At 45.3% G+C, this 19773-nt stretch overlaps 1 protein-coding gene across 1 annotated transcript in view; it reads left to right on the top strand.

Moving 5' to 3' along the window:
• Window positions 1-12568, top strand: part of Ret (ret proto-oncogene) — a 40133-nt gene extending 27565 nt beyond the window's left edge. The window contains exons 16-20 of the mRNA XM_055604213.1: window positions 1188-1258; window positions 1817-1954; window positions 3709-3808; window positions 8931-9078; window positions 10373-12568. Coding sequence (XP_055460188.1) covers window positions 1188-1258; window positions 1817-1954; window positions 3709-3808; window positions 8931-9078; window positions 10373-10530 — 615 coding nt within the window. The 3' untranslated portion in view covers window positions 10531-12568. The remainder of the gene's footprint in view (window positions 1-1187; window positions 1259-1816; window positions 1955-3708; window positions 3809-8930; window positions 9079-10372) is intronic.
• The last annotated feature ends 7205 nt before the right edge of the window (window positions 12569-19773 follow it).

Genomic DNA, 19773 nt, shown 5'->3' with positions numbered 1-19773 from the left:
CTGTGTGTGTTTGTTCCGGGGTTGCTGTGGTAATAGCAGATCTCAGAAACTGCATAAAGGAAGTGGAAGGGCTTGCTGTGCCACAAGGCAGAGGGTGTGACCGAGGCTTCCTGTACACACGCACACTCACACAGACGCATATGTGCACATATCTTCCAGGGAGGCCTGCTGTCAAAGTTGAGGTGTACAGCTATGGCTTTCAGGGGCTTTGACAGCCTCCAAGGGCACAGGCTGCAGGCTCCACAGACAGAACTCTGAGGGGCACAGTCCCACATCACTAAGGGAATAAGCACAAGGAAACACGTTCAAGCAAATAGAAATAACTGAATGTGTGCTTTGAAAAAAAAAAACGGTAAGTTCTTGTCAGGCGTGGTGGTGCACGCCTTTAATCTCAGCACTTGGGAGGTAGAGGCAGACAGATCTCTGAACTCTAGGCCAGCCTGCCTCTACAAAGCAAGACCAGGATAGCCAAGGATACACAGAGAAATCCTATCTCAAAAAAAGACAGAAAGAAAGAAAATCTTAAGGCTTCCTCATTGAGCCATCCAGGGCAAATGGTGAGCATAAGGGACAAGACACAGTAAAGGTGTTCATTCTGTTGTTGGAAAGGATTTGCTAGAACAGAAGCCAGCATTGCTGATAGGTGGGGGAGGGGATGCTCATTCTGAGATTCTGGAAGAACTCTGAGAGAAGGAAAACCCAGCTTTGGTATGCAGACACTTCCTTCCCCCCACCTGCACCCTGAGGTTTCTCAGATGAGCCTTGATGATGGCCCACAAGAATGGAAAATGGAACATATTCCCAGGTGCATGTGTTCTTAGGATGCTGGAAAGAAAGTTACCTTGCAGGGCAGGTTCTTGGTTCTGCACTGGAGAGCACTGGTCTGCCCCACCCAGCGTGCCTCAGAGCTCTGGCAACCCAACCACAGGTGGATTTCTTGGCAGGGCTGCGGCACATGAAAGGGTTGTCCTCTGTGGCTGTGGGTGGTTATCCTGACTCCCAGTAAAACACCAACAAAGTCAAAGGTTCTGGCTGGAGCTATGGCCCCTTCAAGATTGTGCACAGTTGGTCTGTCCCTGAGACATAGTACCCCCTGTTCCCTCCAGAGCTGGGACTAAAGGGGCATGGCTGACTACCTTGGTTACAGAGTTTAGAGCCCTATTGATGCCTGTTTCCACCACCTCCAGGGCCGGATTCCTGTCAAATGGATGGCAATCGAGTCCCTTTTTGATCACATCTATACCACTCAAAGTGATGTGTAAGTGGCCATCCAGGGGTGGGTGATTTGGACCATGATGCCTTTCTCTTCTGCCTGGCCAGGGAACACTGCTGGTTCCAAATACCTGTCTTCAATATTAGTCATCCAGAGGGAGCCCAGGCTAAGAGGTTAGCAGCTATTCTTTCAGCAAATGGTTGGGGCCAGGCAGCAGTTCTGCCAGCCCAGTGGAATGTGGCGAAGTGGGGTAGGGATGGGACAGCCATAGCCCGCTTCCTGCCCATTACTTCCTCCACACCTCCATCCTCTCTTCTGGTAGGACCAGCAACCAGCTCCTCTTCCATGAGTGCTGGAAGGAATATGACTCAGACAGGGTATCCCGTGATACTTAACCTGCCCACAGGCGGGCTCACGGCCTCCGCTACTGGTAGCCTTATATGAGTTTGTGGACTAGTATGTCCCAAACTTCTTAAAGATGGGAGCCATACTTGCTCCAAGACAGATGAGGAGATGTGATAGTTAAGGACGTAGACCTCTGGGGTCCACCAAGGAGGCTTCAGGGGCCAGGAAGCTCCTTAGTGGTTCCCTTCCTCACCACAGGTGGTCCTTCGGGGTACTGCTGTGGGAGATTGTGACCCTGGGAGGCAACCCCTACCCTGGAATTCCTCCTGAACGGCTCTTCAACCTTTTGAAGACGGGCCACAGGATGGAGAGGCCGGACAACTGCAGCGAGGAAATGTGAGTGGGCTTTTACTTGCCCGGTCAACCTCTGAGATTAATACCCCGGGCCCTGAATGGGAATAAAAACAGACATCCCTTCTCTTCTCATTCTCAAGAAGGCTGGTGCCACCCACCCTGAGTAAGCTGGGTAACGGGGAGTGACAAGGCAGAGGCCAGATAGCCATCAACGGGCTTGAGGTAGATGCTGGGCTCCCTGGCCCCGAGGGGCCTGGTGGGCTTCCTAGAAACTTCTGAGTTGATGACACTGGCAAGATCCCAAGGCCTCCTTCAAGATGTGTGGGAGGACATGCGCTCAGGAGGTAAAAGGTACAGCAGATGGGGGCAGACACAGCCCCAGCCGAGAGTGGCAGAGCCCCGGAGCCGTTACACCAGACAGCTATAGCTAATCAGATGGTCCAGAGACCAGGTTAAAAAGAGAGAGGGAGAAAGGGGTGGGTAATTGGACCAGGTAACCCAGTACATCCCTGCCACCATCAGTACCTAGCTGAGAGCAAGGTTAGGCATGCCAGTGTGGGAAGATGCCTCCTTGAGTAGCGTGGCCGGCAGTCAGCCACCCGGCATAACAGCTACATCACAGCCCCGGATGCCTCGGCCACGCCCAGCTCCCGGGAAGCAGAGGTTTTGGACGGAGATAAGACTGGTAGCCATATAACCTTGGTTTTTAAATTCTCGAGCTTTCCGTAGAGGTACGTAACGGAATCTAGTCACACCTACCCCCGTTTCCAACCTCCAGCTCCCCAACACCCCTGCATCCTGTTCCCCTCCCAATTCCGTGTCCCGTATTTAGGGCGTTAGGGCATCCGATGGCACGTGGGCATTTTACCAGTGGCCACACCCTCTGAAGAGAATCATTCTCCCCCTCCCACGGCAACTGTGCACTGACAGTAGCAAGGGCATCTGTCCAATGGCCCCACAGGGATGGGGTCTAGAGGGCATCTACCCTGTTTGTACCCGAGTTTTGGCCATCCTGTGCTTACCGGTCACGTGCAGGTAAGCACAGCTGCTGCTGTGACTTCATGACTGGGACAGCTGTGTCATAACCGGAAGACAGTGCCTGTTCCCTGTTCTCTGGACATGACAATTCATTTTGCCCCCTCTTCCATGCTGTTCCCTGAACCTTGGTTGGGAGAGTAGACATTGAGCGGGGGGAGGGTATTGTGTGTTTGTGTCTGTGTCCCCGTGCACCCTGTTTAGGGCCAAGCACTAACTGAGCACGGTTTCTTAGCTTGGCACTTTGACCAGTTACACGTGCCTCTTTTGACGGCTACCACTGCAGACAAGAAGCTTCTCTGACCAAGGCAGAGCCCAGGTCCGTGGGTATAAATACTTTGACAGCATGATCCACCCTAGGGCCTAGGACCGCTACAGTCAGGAGTTTTTGACTTGGATTACAGCACCAGGCTTGCATTTTGCTCACATTCAGTCAGGAAGTTGTGATAACCAGACACTGTGCTTGTTCGCACCCCTAAGAGCCTTCAGTCAGTTCCTCCTTTTTACCCATCCTAAGGACTTTACTTCCTACTCAGCCACCAGAGTAAGGGCACAGCCTAAACGCTGTTTACTCCTGTTGGTCTAAGGAATGAACAGTGAGCCCCTCTGGAGAGAATGTGTCAGCGGCCTGCCCCTCAGTCCAGCTCAGAGTTGCAAGTGGTTTAGAAACAACCTAGAGAGAGGAGGCATCGGCCTGTAGAGCCAACTCTGGGTGTGGCAGGCCTGCTAGGGCATCACCACCTGCCTGTGCTTCCGTCCAGGTACCGCCTGATGCTGCAGTGCTGGAAGCAGGAGCCAGACAAGAGGCCAGTGTTCGCCGATATCAGCAAGGATCTGGAGAAGATGATGGTGAAGAGCCGAGTGAGTCCCCAAGTCACTGCCAATGGCTCACCTAGGAATGGGAGTGTGTGTTTCCACTGCAAGGCCAGAGGGGATGGCTGTGCTTTCCAACCAGGGCAGGCAGAGGATGAAAATCTGCCCCCCAAGCTGGTCAGTCCTCTAGGGCCCTGCAGTAATGGAGACATCTTGGTTTCTAGCTTGTATTCAGGCAGGAGGTCTTCTTCACAGGCAAGTACTGGAGAATATTTCAGAATCAAAGGATAGCCTGTACCATACTGGAATGGAGTGTCAGAACGTAGAATTGAAGCCCGTGCCCTAAATGCATAAGCTCTGAGGTACCTGAGGTGGGCAGTGAGTAGGACTGGAACCCTGGCACCACAATTGTGAGCACCCTGTCAAGGGCATCATGCCGTTAGCACATGTGGCCTACAGGAATTTTAAGAAGTTGATGTTGTCTCCCGGTTTTTATTAACTGTTCACATAGATGCCCAGAACCTAGTGTCAGCCAAACAAAACACTTGAAAATAGCCGGCCTCTGTGCCTTGGTGAGACGGTTGAATAATCTTCGCCAAATATTTAATGAGCAGCTGTTTGCACTGGATGCTAGGGAGACAGGTAAACATGACCGTCCTCAGTCACACCTACCTCCATAGAAACCTTGTCTTCATCCTTCAGATTGGAATTCCTTCGGATTCCAAAAGAGCACACAATCTAGGCTCCCTGGGATAAAATGCAGCAGTTTGTGTTGGAGAGACGGCTTAGTTGATAAGAGCATCAGTACAATCGTGAGGACCTAAGTTCAAATCCCAGCATCTATATAGAAGGCCAAGTGTGGCCAGTGCTGTGAAGGACAAGGACAAAAACAGGAAGGTTTCTGGTACTTGCTGAGAACCAGCTACAAATGCAGTGACAGACCCTGTCGAAAGGGACCAAGGTAAAGAGTGGCAGAGCAGGATGTAATCAGGTGTCACACACACATTCACACATACACAGTCTCACACATACAATTTTTTTTAAAGTGGTTTTGTTGGTTTTTTTCTTCTCTTGAAAATAGATTTTTTTTTCCATACAATATATTCTGATTATGTTTTCCCCTCCCTGTATTCCTCCCAGTTAGTTCCTCTCCAGCAACCTTCCCATCCAGACCTACCTCCTTTCTGTCTCTCAATCAGAAAACAAATCAGCATCTAAGGGATAATAATAAACTGAAATAAAATGTAGTAAGATGAAATAAAAACAGGCCAGACTAGGACAAGAGCCAAGTCAGAAGGAAAAGAGCCAAAGAAAAAGCACAAGAAACAGCTATAGACACAGAGACAAATTTGTTCACACACTCGAGTCCCATTAACAACACAAAACTGGAAATATATGTATTATGAATATGTATTTTTATATATGTATTTTTATATGTATTTTTATGTAAATATACAAATATATTTCAGAATATATATATTATATATTATATATATATATAATATATATATATACACACACACACGTATATATTCTGTATGTATTCTGAATATTCTGAATGTAACCCATTCCCAGTAGTAGAAGCTTGGTTTGGTGACAAAAGATGTCCAGTTGCAACTCTTGTCTACCCTATTGGCAGTTTCGTTTAAATTGCCTTCATATAGATACAGATAGGAAGCTTTTATTGTGTTGGATTTCTATACTACTCCTTTAGTGGCTCTTAATTTTAGCTGTCTCTCCCTGTATTTTCCCCTCCCCCTTCTTCTTGTTCCAGCCATAAGTATTCTATTTCCCCTTCTTAGGGAGACCTGTCCGTCCCCACCTCAGAGTCCCTATACTTAACATCCGTGGCTCTGTGGATTGTGGCTTGGTTATTAGTGACTTAACAGCTATCATCTACTTAGAAGTGAATGTGTGCCATATTTGTCTGTATGGGTCTGGATTACCTAATTCAGGATGATTTTTCTTCTAGTTCAGTCCATTTAGCTGAGAATTTCATGGGTTGTTTTTTTTTTTTTGTTTTGTTTTTTTTTAATGGCTGAGGAATAGTTTATTATGCAAATGTACCAGTTTTTTTTTCCATCCATTCATCTATTGAGGGACATTTGGGTTGTCTCCAATTTCTGGGTATTATGAATAGAGCAGCATGAACATGGTTGAGCCACGTGTCTGTGTAGAAGGAAGTAAAGTCCTTTGTGTGTATGCCCAGGAGTGGTTTAGCTGGATCTTCAGGTAGATCAGTCCCCATCTTCCAAAGGAACTTCCCACAAGTTTGCACTTCAGTCAGTGAAGGACAAGTTCCCCACATTCCACACCCTCACCCTCATGAGCTGTCGTTTGTGATCTTAGCCATTATGACAGGTGTAAGATAAATCTCAAAGTAGTTTTGATCTGCATTTCCCTGTGGACTACAGGGTGCTGAACATTTCTCTCAGCTATTTGAATTTTCATCTTTTAAAAATTTTCTGTTTAGCTCTGTACCCCCTTTTTAATTGGGTTGTTTCTTGATATCCAGGGTATTTTTAGTATCCTACATATGCTGTATATTAGCCCTTTATCAGATGTGTAGTTGGTAAAAATCTTGTTCCCATTTTGTAAGCTGGTACTTTGTGAATGACATTGTCCTTTGCTCTTCAGAAGCTTCTCGGTTTCATTCCATTTGTTAAGCATCTATCAGTCTTGGTGCCTGAGCTAATGGTGCTGCATTAGGGAAGTATTTTCTAAATGGGTTCAAAGGAGAAAATGAATATCCAGGTTAACAAAATTAGAGATGAAAAGGGGAACATAACAACAGACACTGAGGAAATCTGGGAATTGTAATGACATGCTCCACCAAATCGGAAAATCTAAAATAAATGGGTAATTTTCTCAGTATGTGCCACATGCTGAAGTTGCATCAAGATCAGAAAAATGACTTAAACAGACCTGAAAACCCTAGTGAAATAGAAGCAGTCATTAAAAATCTCCCAACCAAAAAAGGCCCAGGGCCAGACGGTTTTAGCACATAATTCTACTAAACTTTCAAAGAAGAATTAATGCCAATACTCCTCAAATAATTCTACAAAATATAAACAGAGTGAGCATTTCCCAGTTTGCTTTATGAGGCCACAGTTACCGTGATAACTAAAGCAGATAAAGACTGAACAAAGAGCCAGAACTACAGACCAATTTCCCTTATAAGCATAGGTGCAAGATTTCTCAATAAAACGCTTGCAAACTGAATCCAAAAAGAACATCCACCATGGCAAGTAAGTTCATCTCGTAAATCCAGAGATGGTTTGGCATGGGTAAATGGGTAGATGTAACCCATCATATAAACAAACTGAAAGACAAAAACCACATAATCAACTCATTAGATGCAGAAAGGACCTTTGACAAAATCCTCAATACCTTTTCATGATAAAAGCCCTGGAGAGATTATGGATAGGGACATAGCTCAACACAGAGGAAAGGAAGTTTACAGCAAGTCTGTAGCCAACATCAGCTTAAGTAGAGAGAAACTAAAAAGCATTTTCACTATAATCAGATTATCAACTCTCTCCATATCTGTTTAGTATAGTACACAAGGCGCAGTAAGACAACTGAAGGAGACCAGAAGGATTCAAATGGGAAAGGAAGAAGCCAGAGTATTTATTTGTTTGTTCGTTCATTCATTCATTCTTAGTTTTTTGAGGCAGGGTTTCTCTGTGTAGCCCTGGCTGTCCTGGACTCACGTTGTAGATCAGGCTGACCTTGAATTCACAGAGATCAGCCTGCCTGAGTGCTGGGATTACAGGTGCCACCATGCCCAGCTCAAAGTATCTTTATTTGCAGATGGTATGATAGTATACATAAGTGACAAAAAAAAATATCACCAGAAAACTCTTACAACTGATAAACACTTTAAGCAAAGTAGCTGGATACAAAGTTAATTCACAAAAAAAATCAGTAGTTCTCCTACATACAAATGACAAATGGACTAAGAAAGAAGTCATGGAAATAACACCTTTCACAGTAGCCTCAAATAATATAAAACAGCTCAGGGTAACTCTAGCCAAGCAGTGAAAAACGGGTACAATAAAGAAAATATTGAAGAAAATTAATATAGTAAAAATGGCCATCCTACCAAAAGCAATCTACAGATTCAATGCAGTAACCATCAGAATAACAGCACAGTTCTTCATGATCTTGAAAAGAATTTTTGGCTTCATATGAAACACACACAAATAAATAAACAGAATGAAGCAATCCAGGTCAATAAAAAAAAAAAAAACTGAGCGGTATCACAATCCCCTATTTCAAGCTGTACTCCAAAGTTACAGTAATAGAAACAGTGTGGTATTAACACAAAAATAGACCTGTTAATCACTGGAATCAAACTGAAGAGCTGACATAAATCCACACACCTACAGACACCTAATTTTGGGGGAAGAATCCAGAAATATACTTAAAAGAGACAGAAACTTCAGCACGCGGTGCTGGTCAAGCTGGATGGCTGCATGTAGAATAATCTAGACAAATTCATGCTTAATCACCCCGCACAAAACTCAGCTCCAAACATACCGACCCTCAATGTAAAATTGATAACCGAGTCTGTTAGAAGAGAAAGTGGGGAATAGCCTTGAATGCACTGACACAGTTTTGTTGTTTCTTGAGAGAACCTTCAAGATCTGTGGCGCAGGGCTGTCCTGAGAGGAAGTGACAACAGATGCCAAATTGGCAGTGATGAGAACCAGCTAGGACAACACTGGAGCTGGCTCCATAGTTACCGGAGTAGCTTAAGTGGCAGGCACCCGCCATTTTTCGTGCGCGTCGAGCTGAAAGCTGTATCCGTGCCCTGGCGTAATCCTCTGAGGACAGTGAGAGGTCCCGGAAGGGAAGCTGGAAAGCAGCCATTGGGCTGAACCTCGACACACCATACTTCAGCAAGAGTAGTGTGGCCAAGGCACAAGAATACACAAAGAAGCCAACTCCCCAGCCCTCTGCTCTTGGCTAGATTAAGAAGCCCCAGTGCTGTACTTCAGTGCCATCCTCCCGGATGGAGGCCTGTGGTCTTAGAGAGACGCCAAGAGACAGGGCAGGGTAGGAATACAGCCAGAACCTCTGCCCCCTGAGCATTAAGGGGCCCTGAGAATGTCTAGGGGAGTGCCAGGGTCAAAGGTGATTGGCCACCTCTCTCTCTCTCTTGCAGGACTACTTGGACCTGGCTGCATCCACTCCTTCGGACTCACTGCTCTATGATGATGGCCTCTCAGAGGAGGAGACGCCCCTGGTGGACTGTAACAGTGCTCCCCTCCCGCGCTCCCTCCCTTCCACATGGATTGAAAACAAACTCTATGGTAGAATTTCACATGCATTTACTAGATTCTAAGCAACGCTGTCCCCTCTGCACCATCCCAACTCTCTGTATTGCTTTCTAAGAGTGTTGTCTGATTCCCAACGAAACCAAAGCCTATTCTGAACCCCTTTCTTTGTAAATCTCTGACTCGGCATCCAGTTTACATTCAGGCATTTTGCAGCTATGTCTTCCTAAAAGGATGTGAAAATAAGTGTCATTACCACTCGGCCCAGCAACTAAAGATGACACAGGAGAAGCGGATTATAGCAGAATTCTCAGGGGACATTGGGAAGCAACTCAACAGTACTTCTGACTTCGTTACTTAGTTAAATTTACCTGATGGGGGAGGATGGGTGGGAGATTAAATTTAGCAAAGGGAAGCTGGCATCCCAGCATGCAGTGAAAACATAGCGAGGGCACATCCAGGCCACTCCTAGGCTGGTGTGTGCCTCGCCAAAGCCTGCCGAATTTCCGCTTCCGGCTACTTGTCCACCGCCATGCAGTGTGGGGCAGCAGGAAGACCACGTGGGCCCTGGGCAGACACCAGACTGTTGCTTTCACATCCTTTGCACCCTACCCCCGTTAACGATGTTGTCACTTACGAAGCCAGTGCTAAACACTGAGCCAATGCTTTCTGAAAGAACATAGTCTGTGGTGCTGTGGCCTTGCAATGGACAGTAAATACGGTTCTTGCCAAAACTCCTTCTTTGTCTTGGATTAAATACTTGAAATTTTTTCCGCTTCCTAACTTCATCATTAATCCTTTTTTGAAATCTTGGGAGTCCCGAGCACTTTGAAGCTCAGGTAGGTTCTTTGTGCATGCTTCCTGAGTCACAGGTCCTCACTGGCTTTGGGTGTAGTACCAACAGTGCTGCAGGGCGGCCTGTGTGCCCTCTGTAGGAAAGGAAGCCTTCCTCCTCCACTTTAGCTGGGATGACAGATCAGTAGCCTCTCTACCTTAGAGAAGCCTGTAGGCCAGCCGTTTCCTGATGCTTTACACTGCCCTAGGAAAACAAAGTTAAGCGGGTGACCAGATCTGTTTCAGATTTGAGACTCTAAAGTCACAGACGTTGAGATTGGGAGTGTCTGCTAAATTGCCTTTACCAGGAGCAAGTGGTAACTGCCCAAAGCAGAGCAGTGTTTTGGAAACCTGGGATGCAAAAACCATTAGCGTAATTGGCACAGAGGAGCGCAAGTTGGTTTAACTGTCAAAGGGAGTTTTGCCAAGGCCTTACTGTCTGCACATGAAGTTTGAGTTCTTCAGTGCAGAACAAATTATCTGTTTTCATTTTTAGGCATGTCAGACCCGAACTGGCCTGGAGAGAGTCCTGTACCACTCACGAGAGCCGATGGCACTAGCACTGGGTTCCCAAGATATGCAAATGATAGTGTATATGCTAACTGGATGGTTTCACCCTCAGCGGCAAAATTAATGGACACATTTGATAGTTAACATTTCTTTGTGAACGGTAACGGACTCCCAAGGGGGGAAGAAACACACCAAGAGCAACAAGCCCACCGGCCCCTTGGCGCACACCACACTGGCCAAGACCAGCCCCAGGTGGTAGACTTGATCAATGTAGTTTGTTTTAGTGGCTTCCAAAGTGGTTTTACTTCCAATAGCTCCCTCCCTCCTGGTGGTCCTTTCTCCTAGCACTCCTCCACAGGGTGGGCGCTCCGAGTCTTCTGGGGAGATTCCCATTCCCCTTAATTGGGTAGCACCTCCCTTGGTCTGTGTGTTCACATGTGTGGAGTCTGCCATTCACAACTTGTATGAGAAATTGTATCTGACTGTTTGATTTTTCTGGTTGATAACAAAAAAGCCTACCACACACAAAAAGGGTCTCAACATGAAGCACACATACAAACGACGTAAGTTGAAAAACCTGGCCAGAATGACCTGTCCTTGTTTAGTATGAGAGCCAGTAAGGGCTTGGGTAGTTGCTTCCAAAGCCCACCAGGGCTGGAGGGGAGAAAGGAGCCTAAAGATGGGCCTCGGCTCAGCATATGACACCCTCAATATAGATTTTTTGGTTTTTTTGTTTTTTTGTTTTTTTTTAAACCATATAGCCTTTTCTTAGGGAAATGTTTCGTTTCTGTCATGGTTAAACGGCTCTTAGATTTAGCACAATGGAGAGAATTTGGCACTGCCCTCGCTACGTGTGAGGCAGCTGGAAAGACGGGGCCCCACAGGACGCATCTTCCCTGTTGAGCCCTCTGCGTTAATCTCACACGTTCAATGCCGAGTGACCACTACCCGCTGACCAGAACAGGATGAAGAAGAAGGGGGACTTTAGGAGTGACGTGGCCTTCGGGCCCAGAGTTGCTGACACTTAGAGGCCTTGAGCCACCAATGCTGGCCCCCACAAAGAGTGCACCCCTCCTCTGTGCTGGGGACAGGTGGGTCTATCTTCCTTTTAACTGGTAACTCGCGCAAAGGGAAGGACAGTTCAGCTAGTTGTGTTAGAAGCTGCCCTGGTAACGACTGAGGTGAAAGAACAGTTTTGGCTCTTATAGAGCTCGCGTGAAAGGATCAGCTCTTCCTGTTCGTCGTTGATGCTGCTGTGGCACGTGTTTTGGTTTCTTCCGTTCGTTCTGTCCATGACTCACGTGAGGTTCCTGTCTTTTCTGTACTGATGGTTTGCAGCCACAGACACTCCACACTCCTCCAAGGCTTTAGCAAGATGGCTCTTAGCAGTCTTGGTAGCTCTTTGGCTGTCTCTGGACTGTCACTTCCTAGGAAGAGGTCACATTACCAAAACACTGCCTGGTCTCCAGACTTAAAGCACTGTGATAGGACTTTTAAATAGATGTAGCAAAATATTATATTTTATGGGCATTTCACAAACAGTAAAATTGTGACTATTTATGTGGGTGAGAATGCTCCAATAAGTATTACCAGATAGAGCCTTACGGAGTCTGTGTAATATTTGTGTACACACACAGCCAGACGAGACAGAAAGATGAAAAATGCTTATTTAGGCATATACTTACGGCTTTAGTTTAGGCCATTTTTTTTTTCAGATACACTGTGATAAGTTTTTTTTTTTAACATAAATATCTCTAGTCATGGGACCCTTTTTGCTTTTCAGATGTGCTGAATGATAGTTTTCTTAAATGCAAAAGTAAGGGTAAACGCAGATCATTCAACATGCCTACACAGTAAGTGAATTGCTACAGTAGGCTAGCTCCCAAGAGCAGAGAGCGTGAGTCTGACTAGCTAGCCCACCTGTGGGGAATCAACACATAATGTGTAACCACTTGTCTGTCCTTGCGATATAACAGTACCCATACTTGTCAAAGTACCCATTCTTGTCAGCACTGTCAAGACAGATTCTTCATCTACATATACGCAGAAATTACCACATAATGAATATTACTATTAAGTAGCAATCTGTCAACCATTAAAGTTTGTAAGATCCATTTAAGAAAGGATTAAACCGTACTGTGTTGATCTTGTTTTTTTGTAATCAAGGTGACTAAGGAAATAATTGCAGTTGTGTAAATAAAATGATGAATCAAAAAATGTGTCAAATTCTTTTCCTGGTTGCCAAAAAAAACAAAAAAAACAAACAAAACAAAACCCAGGTTGATGACTTCGAAGTGTGTCTATACGTGAATAAAATGTCACAGGAAATCTATTGTAGTAATCACGGGAGAGCAGTAGAGTTGAAGGACGGATGGCTCTTGGTGGTGTTACTGATGCGTCTTGCATCAAGTGGTAAGTGACCTAACCCTGTGATTCTAGGATTTCCTCCTGTAGTCTGGGGTTCCCTCCCTGCAGGTGACCTTCCTCAGAACAAAGCAGTGGCCAGTGTTGAAATTCATTGTCCTCTGGCACTCTCGGCTCCTAATTTCCGGAAACCGCAGTAAGAATCTCCGGGTTATTAAAGTTTTGAAATCCTCACAAATCAAACGTTCTCAGCCACTCACAGAGCTGTGCATACCAACTACTTGCATTTGTTTTAGCCTTGGTGTTTGGGATCCAAAGAGCTCAAGCCCCAATCGGCTCCTCCACCCAGTGGCAAACTGGACTATTTGCTAGCGCCAGTGTGTGTCTGTGAACACGTTGAGTGCCGAGTGCTAGGAAGCTTGAGTCCTTTCCAGTGTGCAAGCACGTGTGTACTCGCAGACTTTGCACGTGTAAGCCGGCAACTGCCTCACCCTTCATGGCCAAACCCGGGCCGTTCTGCCAGCGTTTGTTTTCTCCTACTCCGGTCTGAGCCACAGAAGCTGGAAAGAAAGACAGTGCTAAAGCTTCAGGGGTGCCTTGGGGAGGTGTTTTACATTAGTAGGTTGGAAACAGCTGATGTCTTTCCAACAGCATGCCTTCCTCCCCCGTCCTCCCACGTGGCCAGCTTATTTGGGTGGAGAACTAGGTGAACACATCCTAGAACGGGTCGTAGATGAATGTTTCAAGTGTAAATGAATTAAAGGGGAAGTGTATTTCCTACTGTAGAAAGAAAGCATTTCCCCTTAGGCAGAATGGAGGGCCCAAGCCTGCATAGCATATTCAGCTTTGCTTGGGCCAGTCGCGAAGGCTTCGGACCTCTCTACCTCTAACTGTGAACAGGAAAGTGAGAGGGAGTATGTGAGGAGCAGGGATTTTGGGGCCCCACTCTTCATTGTGCAGATTGGCCATCCTCGCCTCTGCCCCCAGCCCAGTGGTGTGTGTTTGCAGCACCCTAAGTTTCTTTAAGATTTCCCACTTGACTGGGGTGCTAGGATTCACAGGAAGGAACATCCTAGGTAAGATGAGAAGCCACATTTTGTGTATACAGAATGATTAGTTGGGCACATTGCCATGCCCCATAGCAAGGCCAGGGACCCCCTTGAGGATAAACTTCCAGTGTTGGTGGACACAAATATGGGGAACATTTAAAAATAAAAAATTACAATCTATCTAAATGACGGCATGGTGTGTTATCACAAATGACAAGACATTTTGCATCTGTGAGGACATGTCAAGTTACAAGACCTGGCCAATGAGACCTCTCAGCAGAAGCGTAGGCATTTGGAGACTTGACGGGGACACATCTTGCTAGGGTGGCATTGCAAGGAATGGAGTAAGGAGGGGGCCCACAGCCTGAGACCAGTCTAACCACTATGACCTCACCAGCTCTGTCCTGTACCAGGGTTCCTGTGTCAGACACAGTAATTCAAGCTAAAAATAAGTGTTGGTAAGAAAGATAAGGGAGGTACATTCTACAGCTTAAATATAATGCCCAGTTTTCAGGACTGGAACAACTGTGTCTTTTTTTTTTTTGGCTGTTCGCATCTCGACCCAGCTCGATCCTTCCATGGGTTTAGAAGTGTCTGGTCCCATGTTTACCATGTTCAGGTAATACATAGGGCTGACGCTACACAAGGCCAGAGACCTTGGCTAGAGGGCTGTAGCAGATGGATGGTGTCTGCATCATAATCCACTTGTGAGGCCTCCATTCCCCTCAAGACTATGGCTTTCACATATATTGGGTCTCCCCATGTTTTAAAGGACTTGGGAGTTTTCCTGGTGGCTCTGTGGCCATGGTAGTTTTATTACAGTACACATGGGACACACAATTAGAGAAGGGAGCATTTCATGGAAAGCAAAGTAACCATAGAGGCAGTAGTCTTCAATATTTTTCCCCCAAACAAAAAGCAAGCTTTTGTATTGAATAACTCGGGGAAATGAGTCTTCTTATTCTTGTCTGGTGTTGCAGCTCTGGCAAGGGGCTATCCTTCACTCCACTTCCCTTACAGAATCATACCTCCAGTTTCAGGTTTAACTCCACAGAGAAAGTTATTTGAAAGGTTTGTATCTTAATCTCCCAAATATAGTCATGTATTTTCTAATTCAGTCTCAAAATCTCTGTGGTGGTTTGAATGAGATGGCATCCATAGGCCTGCATGTTTGAAGCTTGGGTCTGAGGTTAGAGGAACTGTTTGGGAAAAGCTAGGAGGTATGGCCTTGTTGGAGTAGGTGTGGCCTTGTTGAAGGTATGGCTTTGTTGGAGGAGGTCTGTCTCTAGGAGTGGGATTTAAGGTTTCAAAAGCCCAAGCCAAGCCCAGTCTCTCTTTCTGTCTTGATCTATCTGTTTGTCTCTCTGCCTGCAACATAAATCAGATGTAGGCTCTCAAATTCTGTTCCAGTACCATTACCATGCCTGATTAGCTGGCCACCATACTCCTGACCATAATGATCATTGACTAACCCTGTGGAACTGTAAGCTAGTCCCCCAGTGAATGCTTTCTTCATAAGCTGTCTCGGTCATACTGTCTCTTCACAGCAATAGAACTGTCACTAAGACAATCCCTTATATTATTTTTTCATTGTATGATCCAATTATAATCCAGTCTTTTTGATTGCAAATATTTTAGACACAACTTTTAAAAGACTTCACTCTCATATTTTGAGTTTTCTCATGGACTGTGTTAACACACAGAAAAATTCTATGGGTCCCTTTCTGGTTAAGCCCACCAGCTTTTGCCGTTCAGGATTTCGAATGGCAGAAGTAGAAACTGATCAGGTAATCCTGGATGACATACCTTTCCACCAAATACTACTATTCTGTGACTAATTACTGGTATCATCTATGATCAGAAATTATGGTTTGTTTCTTATTTTCATTTTACATGTTTACATGTTTTGTTTGGTTTTTTGTTTGTTTTTTTGTTTACATTTTTGTTATGTTTACTTACCATGTGCCCATGCAACATTCCTATGCTACAGTGTGTGTGTGGTACCCAGAGGACAGTTTTCTCTTCTCCCATCACGTAGATCCCAGGAACCAAACTCTGGCGGTTAGGCTTTGCAGCAAGTGGCCCTACCCAGGGAATCTTCTCAAGGTTTACATTGTGTAGTTATGTTTGTTTCTTGTAGGAGGTGTGAGCCTTTAAAGAGACCAGGGCATTTTCAGGACTAGGCAGGGATCTGAAGAAAATGGAGGAAGTTCTGGATAGGTGTGGGGGGAGACAGAGCAGAGCTATTTGAGAGAGGGCCATGGATTCTGAGAGACAATCAGAGGATACATGTATGAGGAAAACAAATCTAGTCTTTTGCCAAATTTGTATCTAGTATTTGTCAAATTGGATTTCTTTTGACCAAAGAATACTTTAGGGAGGTGATTTTTTAATTGGGATTTTATTTGGAGATTTCTTCTTAGCAATTGCAAACTGTTGCCCACTGGGCCTGGGAAACAGTCTTCGCTTTGGTCTGTAAGGCATCACTCGGCTGAGTTTGTGCTCAGTCACTTGTTTCCAAGTCCTCGTTGATGAAGTGGATGCTTTCCAGAGAGGATGCGTCAGCTGCGATTATGACTAGAGAGCAAGCACTCCTTCACTTGAAACCAGACTACATCCTCCAAAACTTAATTGTAAACTGGAAATGCCAGGTGTTGCGATGCATTCACTCCACCTCGCCAAGGGGAGCTTGGCAGTACCACCTACTGTAGAGCGCTGGCTGTCCTTTCTTAGTGTGGCCAAGGAAGGACTGTGGTCCAGCCTGAGAGCCCATGGATGCAGATTACCAGTGAGGGAAAGAGAATAGGGACAACCACAAAGCCCCGGGGGAACCTGATTGGAATTTGTTACCAGCCCTGGAAGTCCGCTGTGCAGATGCAGAATGACAAGCCGAAAGTCGAAGTTCAGGAGTCTGAAGTCTTCCCACCTTTGGTTATCAGGAGCAGATCTCATCTATTAAGATTAAGGGAGGCAGAGACAGGTAGATCTTGTGAGTTTGAGGCCAGCCTGGTCTACAAAGTGAGTCCAGGACAGCCAGGGCTACACAGAGCAACCCTGTCTTGGAAAAAGAGAGAGAGAGAGAGAGAGAGAGAGAGAGAGAGAGAGATTAAGTCTTGGACTGCCTGCATGCCACCAAGCTTCCTGCCCTGAGGATAATGGATTAAACCTCTGAACTGTAAGCCAGCCCCCATTAAATGTTTTCCTTTATAAGAGTTGCTGTGGTCATGGTGTCTCTTCTCAGCAACAAAACCCTAACTAAGAAAGCGCCCCTCCCCTTCACTTTCCCATTTCTTTCTTCATTTCGTCTCTATCCTGCTATTTCCTTCTCCAGTGTTCCTCCCCCCCATCCTTTTTCTCCTCCAATAGTCCCTTTTACACTCCTAGTTTCTGCGCTTACCCTATGTTGTCTACTCACATAGACAAGTTGAGGATGTGGCGCTAAGAACTTCAGATGAGAGAGAACATGCAACATTTGCCTGTCCTCACCCGATTGGTTACCTCACCCAGTATAATCTTTTCTAGTTCCATTCATTACCTGTGATTTCCAGGATTTTATTTTTCTTTCAGCTGAATAGTTTTCCCATTGTATGTGTGTATGTGTGTATATGTGTGTATCATTTTTTCATTATCCATTCATCAGTAGGACGTTTATATTGTATATAATAAACACGCCTCCTTATTCAGCTGTACGCAATAAAACAGTGAATTTGTGTGACACATAAAAATGACAGGGTTCTATTTGGCTGTAAAGGAAGTTGAAATTATATCTCCTCGGGAAAGGAAATAAGCCAAACTTAGAGAAATTTTCTCTCAGGTGTGAACCCTAGATTTAAATTTATTTTTGTGTGTAAGTGTGTAGTGATTTGAATAAAAATGGCCCCCATAGGCTTATAAGGAGTGGTATTATTAGTGTGGCCTTGTTAGAGTGGGTGGGGCCTTGTTGGAAGAAGAGTGTTGGGGGGGCGGGGCTTTGAGGTCTCAAATGCTCAAGTCAGGCTCAGTGTTTCAGTCTCTTCCTGCTGCCTGCTGATCCAAATGGAGAACTCTCAGCTGCCTCTCCAGCATCATATCTGCCTGCGTGCCACCATTCTTTCCACCATGGTGGTAATGGACTAAATTTCTGAACTGTAAGACAGCCCCAATTAAAGGTTTTCCTTACAAGAGTTGCTAGCCTGGGTCTGGCGGTACATGCGTTTAATCCCAGCAGGATTAAAGCAGGAAACAGAGGCAGGTAGATCTTTGAGTTTGAGACCAGCCTGGTCTACAGAGCAAGTTTTAGGGCAGCCAGAGCTACACAGAGAAACCTGTCTCAGAAAAAGAAAAAAAAAAAAAAAGAAAGAAAAAGGTTTGTTGTGGTTATAGCATTTTTTTAATAGCAATAGAATCCATAACTAAGACAGAAATTGGTACCAGAAGTGGGGTATTACTATGATAGGCTAGACCATGTTTTTGTTCAGAGAACTATGAAACACTTCGGCGCTTTGAACTAGAAAAGTGGTTGGACATTTTAAACGGGCCTTAATGGGCCATCCTAGTAGGAGCATAGAAGACAGTGGTGCCTAGGGTAGTTTGAACTGTGGAGGCCTTCCTCACGAGGTTCCAGAGGAGAAGGGTATTAGTATGTGGCCTGGAGATTGTTCTTGTGATATTTTGGTGAAGAATGTGGCTACTTTTTGCCCATCTCCAAAAAGACTGCCTGAGGCTATATCGAAGAGTTTTGGATTAACTGCAATTTGCAGAGGAGACTTCAAAACAGCCTCGTGTTGACTGTGTCCTGCAGTTATTAGTGGCCAGCCTTAGGCAGATTTATACCGAATAAGAGCAAGTTGAGCAAGGAAAAAAATCCAAAATGTACAGTGTGAGGAGAAAGGGGGCACCAGAAAGTGTAGACAAATTAAAGAAAAGCCTGATGGTAAGTGGAATAAAGGGTGTGGCGACCTCAGAGCAAGACTCCACCCAGCTTCCAATTTGTGATAAGAAATTAAAGAAAAATGAAAATGAATTAAAGAAAAGCTTATGGCCTGGGTGAACACCTCTAATTCTAGCACTTGGAAGGCAGAGGCTCTTGGATCTTTGAGTTCAAGGCCAGCCTGGTCTCTAGAGCAAGTTTCAGGACAACCATTTCCTTAGGCAGTGAAGGAAACCATAGAAAATAGAAAGCCAGTGGAAATATGTTTGAACAAGGAGGCTATGTTCCTGCCTTAGCAAACAATAGAACTTGGCAGCTTCAGCTGCATGGTTCTGGATTTAGAGTCAAGGGTTATAAAATCTCCCTCCCCAATTAAGGAAAGACACTGAGGCTAGGAATCTGTCACAGGTGTCCCTGCATGGAAGCCCAGAATGGCCATTGTGTTAAGCCGTGACAGTGAAGCCAGGATGGTTTTGAAGATCCCAAGATGTTGGAAATGTCAGAGCAGAGGATACCTGCCAATGAGGGCTGCTAAAAGGAGTGGAACTAGGTCAAGAGAAAGAAATGTGTTGAAGTCAACCAAGCCGAAAGGAGCTGGAGATCCAAAGAGCGCTTTGCCATCATAGAGATGGAGACTGAGACATGGAGATGCAGAGTTTGGAGTTTGTCCAGCTCGTTTTCAGTCTTGCTTTGGACCAGTATTTCCTCACTTAGCTCTTTTTCCTCCCTTTTGAAAAGGTAATGTATATTATGCTATTGTATGTTGGGAGTATGTGCTCTATTTTTTATTTTGATTTTATAGGGACTATAGTTAAGAGATTGCCATGAGTCTCTGAAGAGACTTGGGACTTTTAAACAAGTTTGAGACTGCAATAGACTATGAGGACTTTTGAAGTTGGACTAATGCATTTTGCATTATGATGCGACTACAAGCCTATGATTGGCAGGGAGTGGAATGTGGTGATTTGAATGAAAATGACTTTGACAGGTCCATAGGCCCATAGGGAGTGGCATTATTGGAGGGGTGGCCTTATAAGAGTAGGTGTGGCCTTGTTGGAAGAAGAG

This window comes from Psammomys obesus, unplaced genomic scaffold (assembly GCF_907164565.1).
Source record: "Psammomys obesus unplaced genomic scaffold, mPsaObe1.curated_primary_1811, whole genome shotgun sequence".
NCBI classification, from domain to species: domain Eukaryota; kingdom Metazoa; phylum Chordata; class Mammalia; order Rodentia; family Muridae; genus Psammomys; species Psammomys obesus.
Note: the sequence above shows the minus strand (reverse complement) of the source record. Positions and strands in the feature narration are given on the sequence as shown.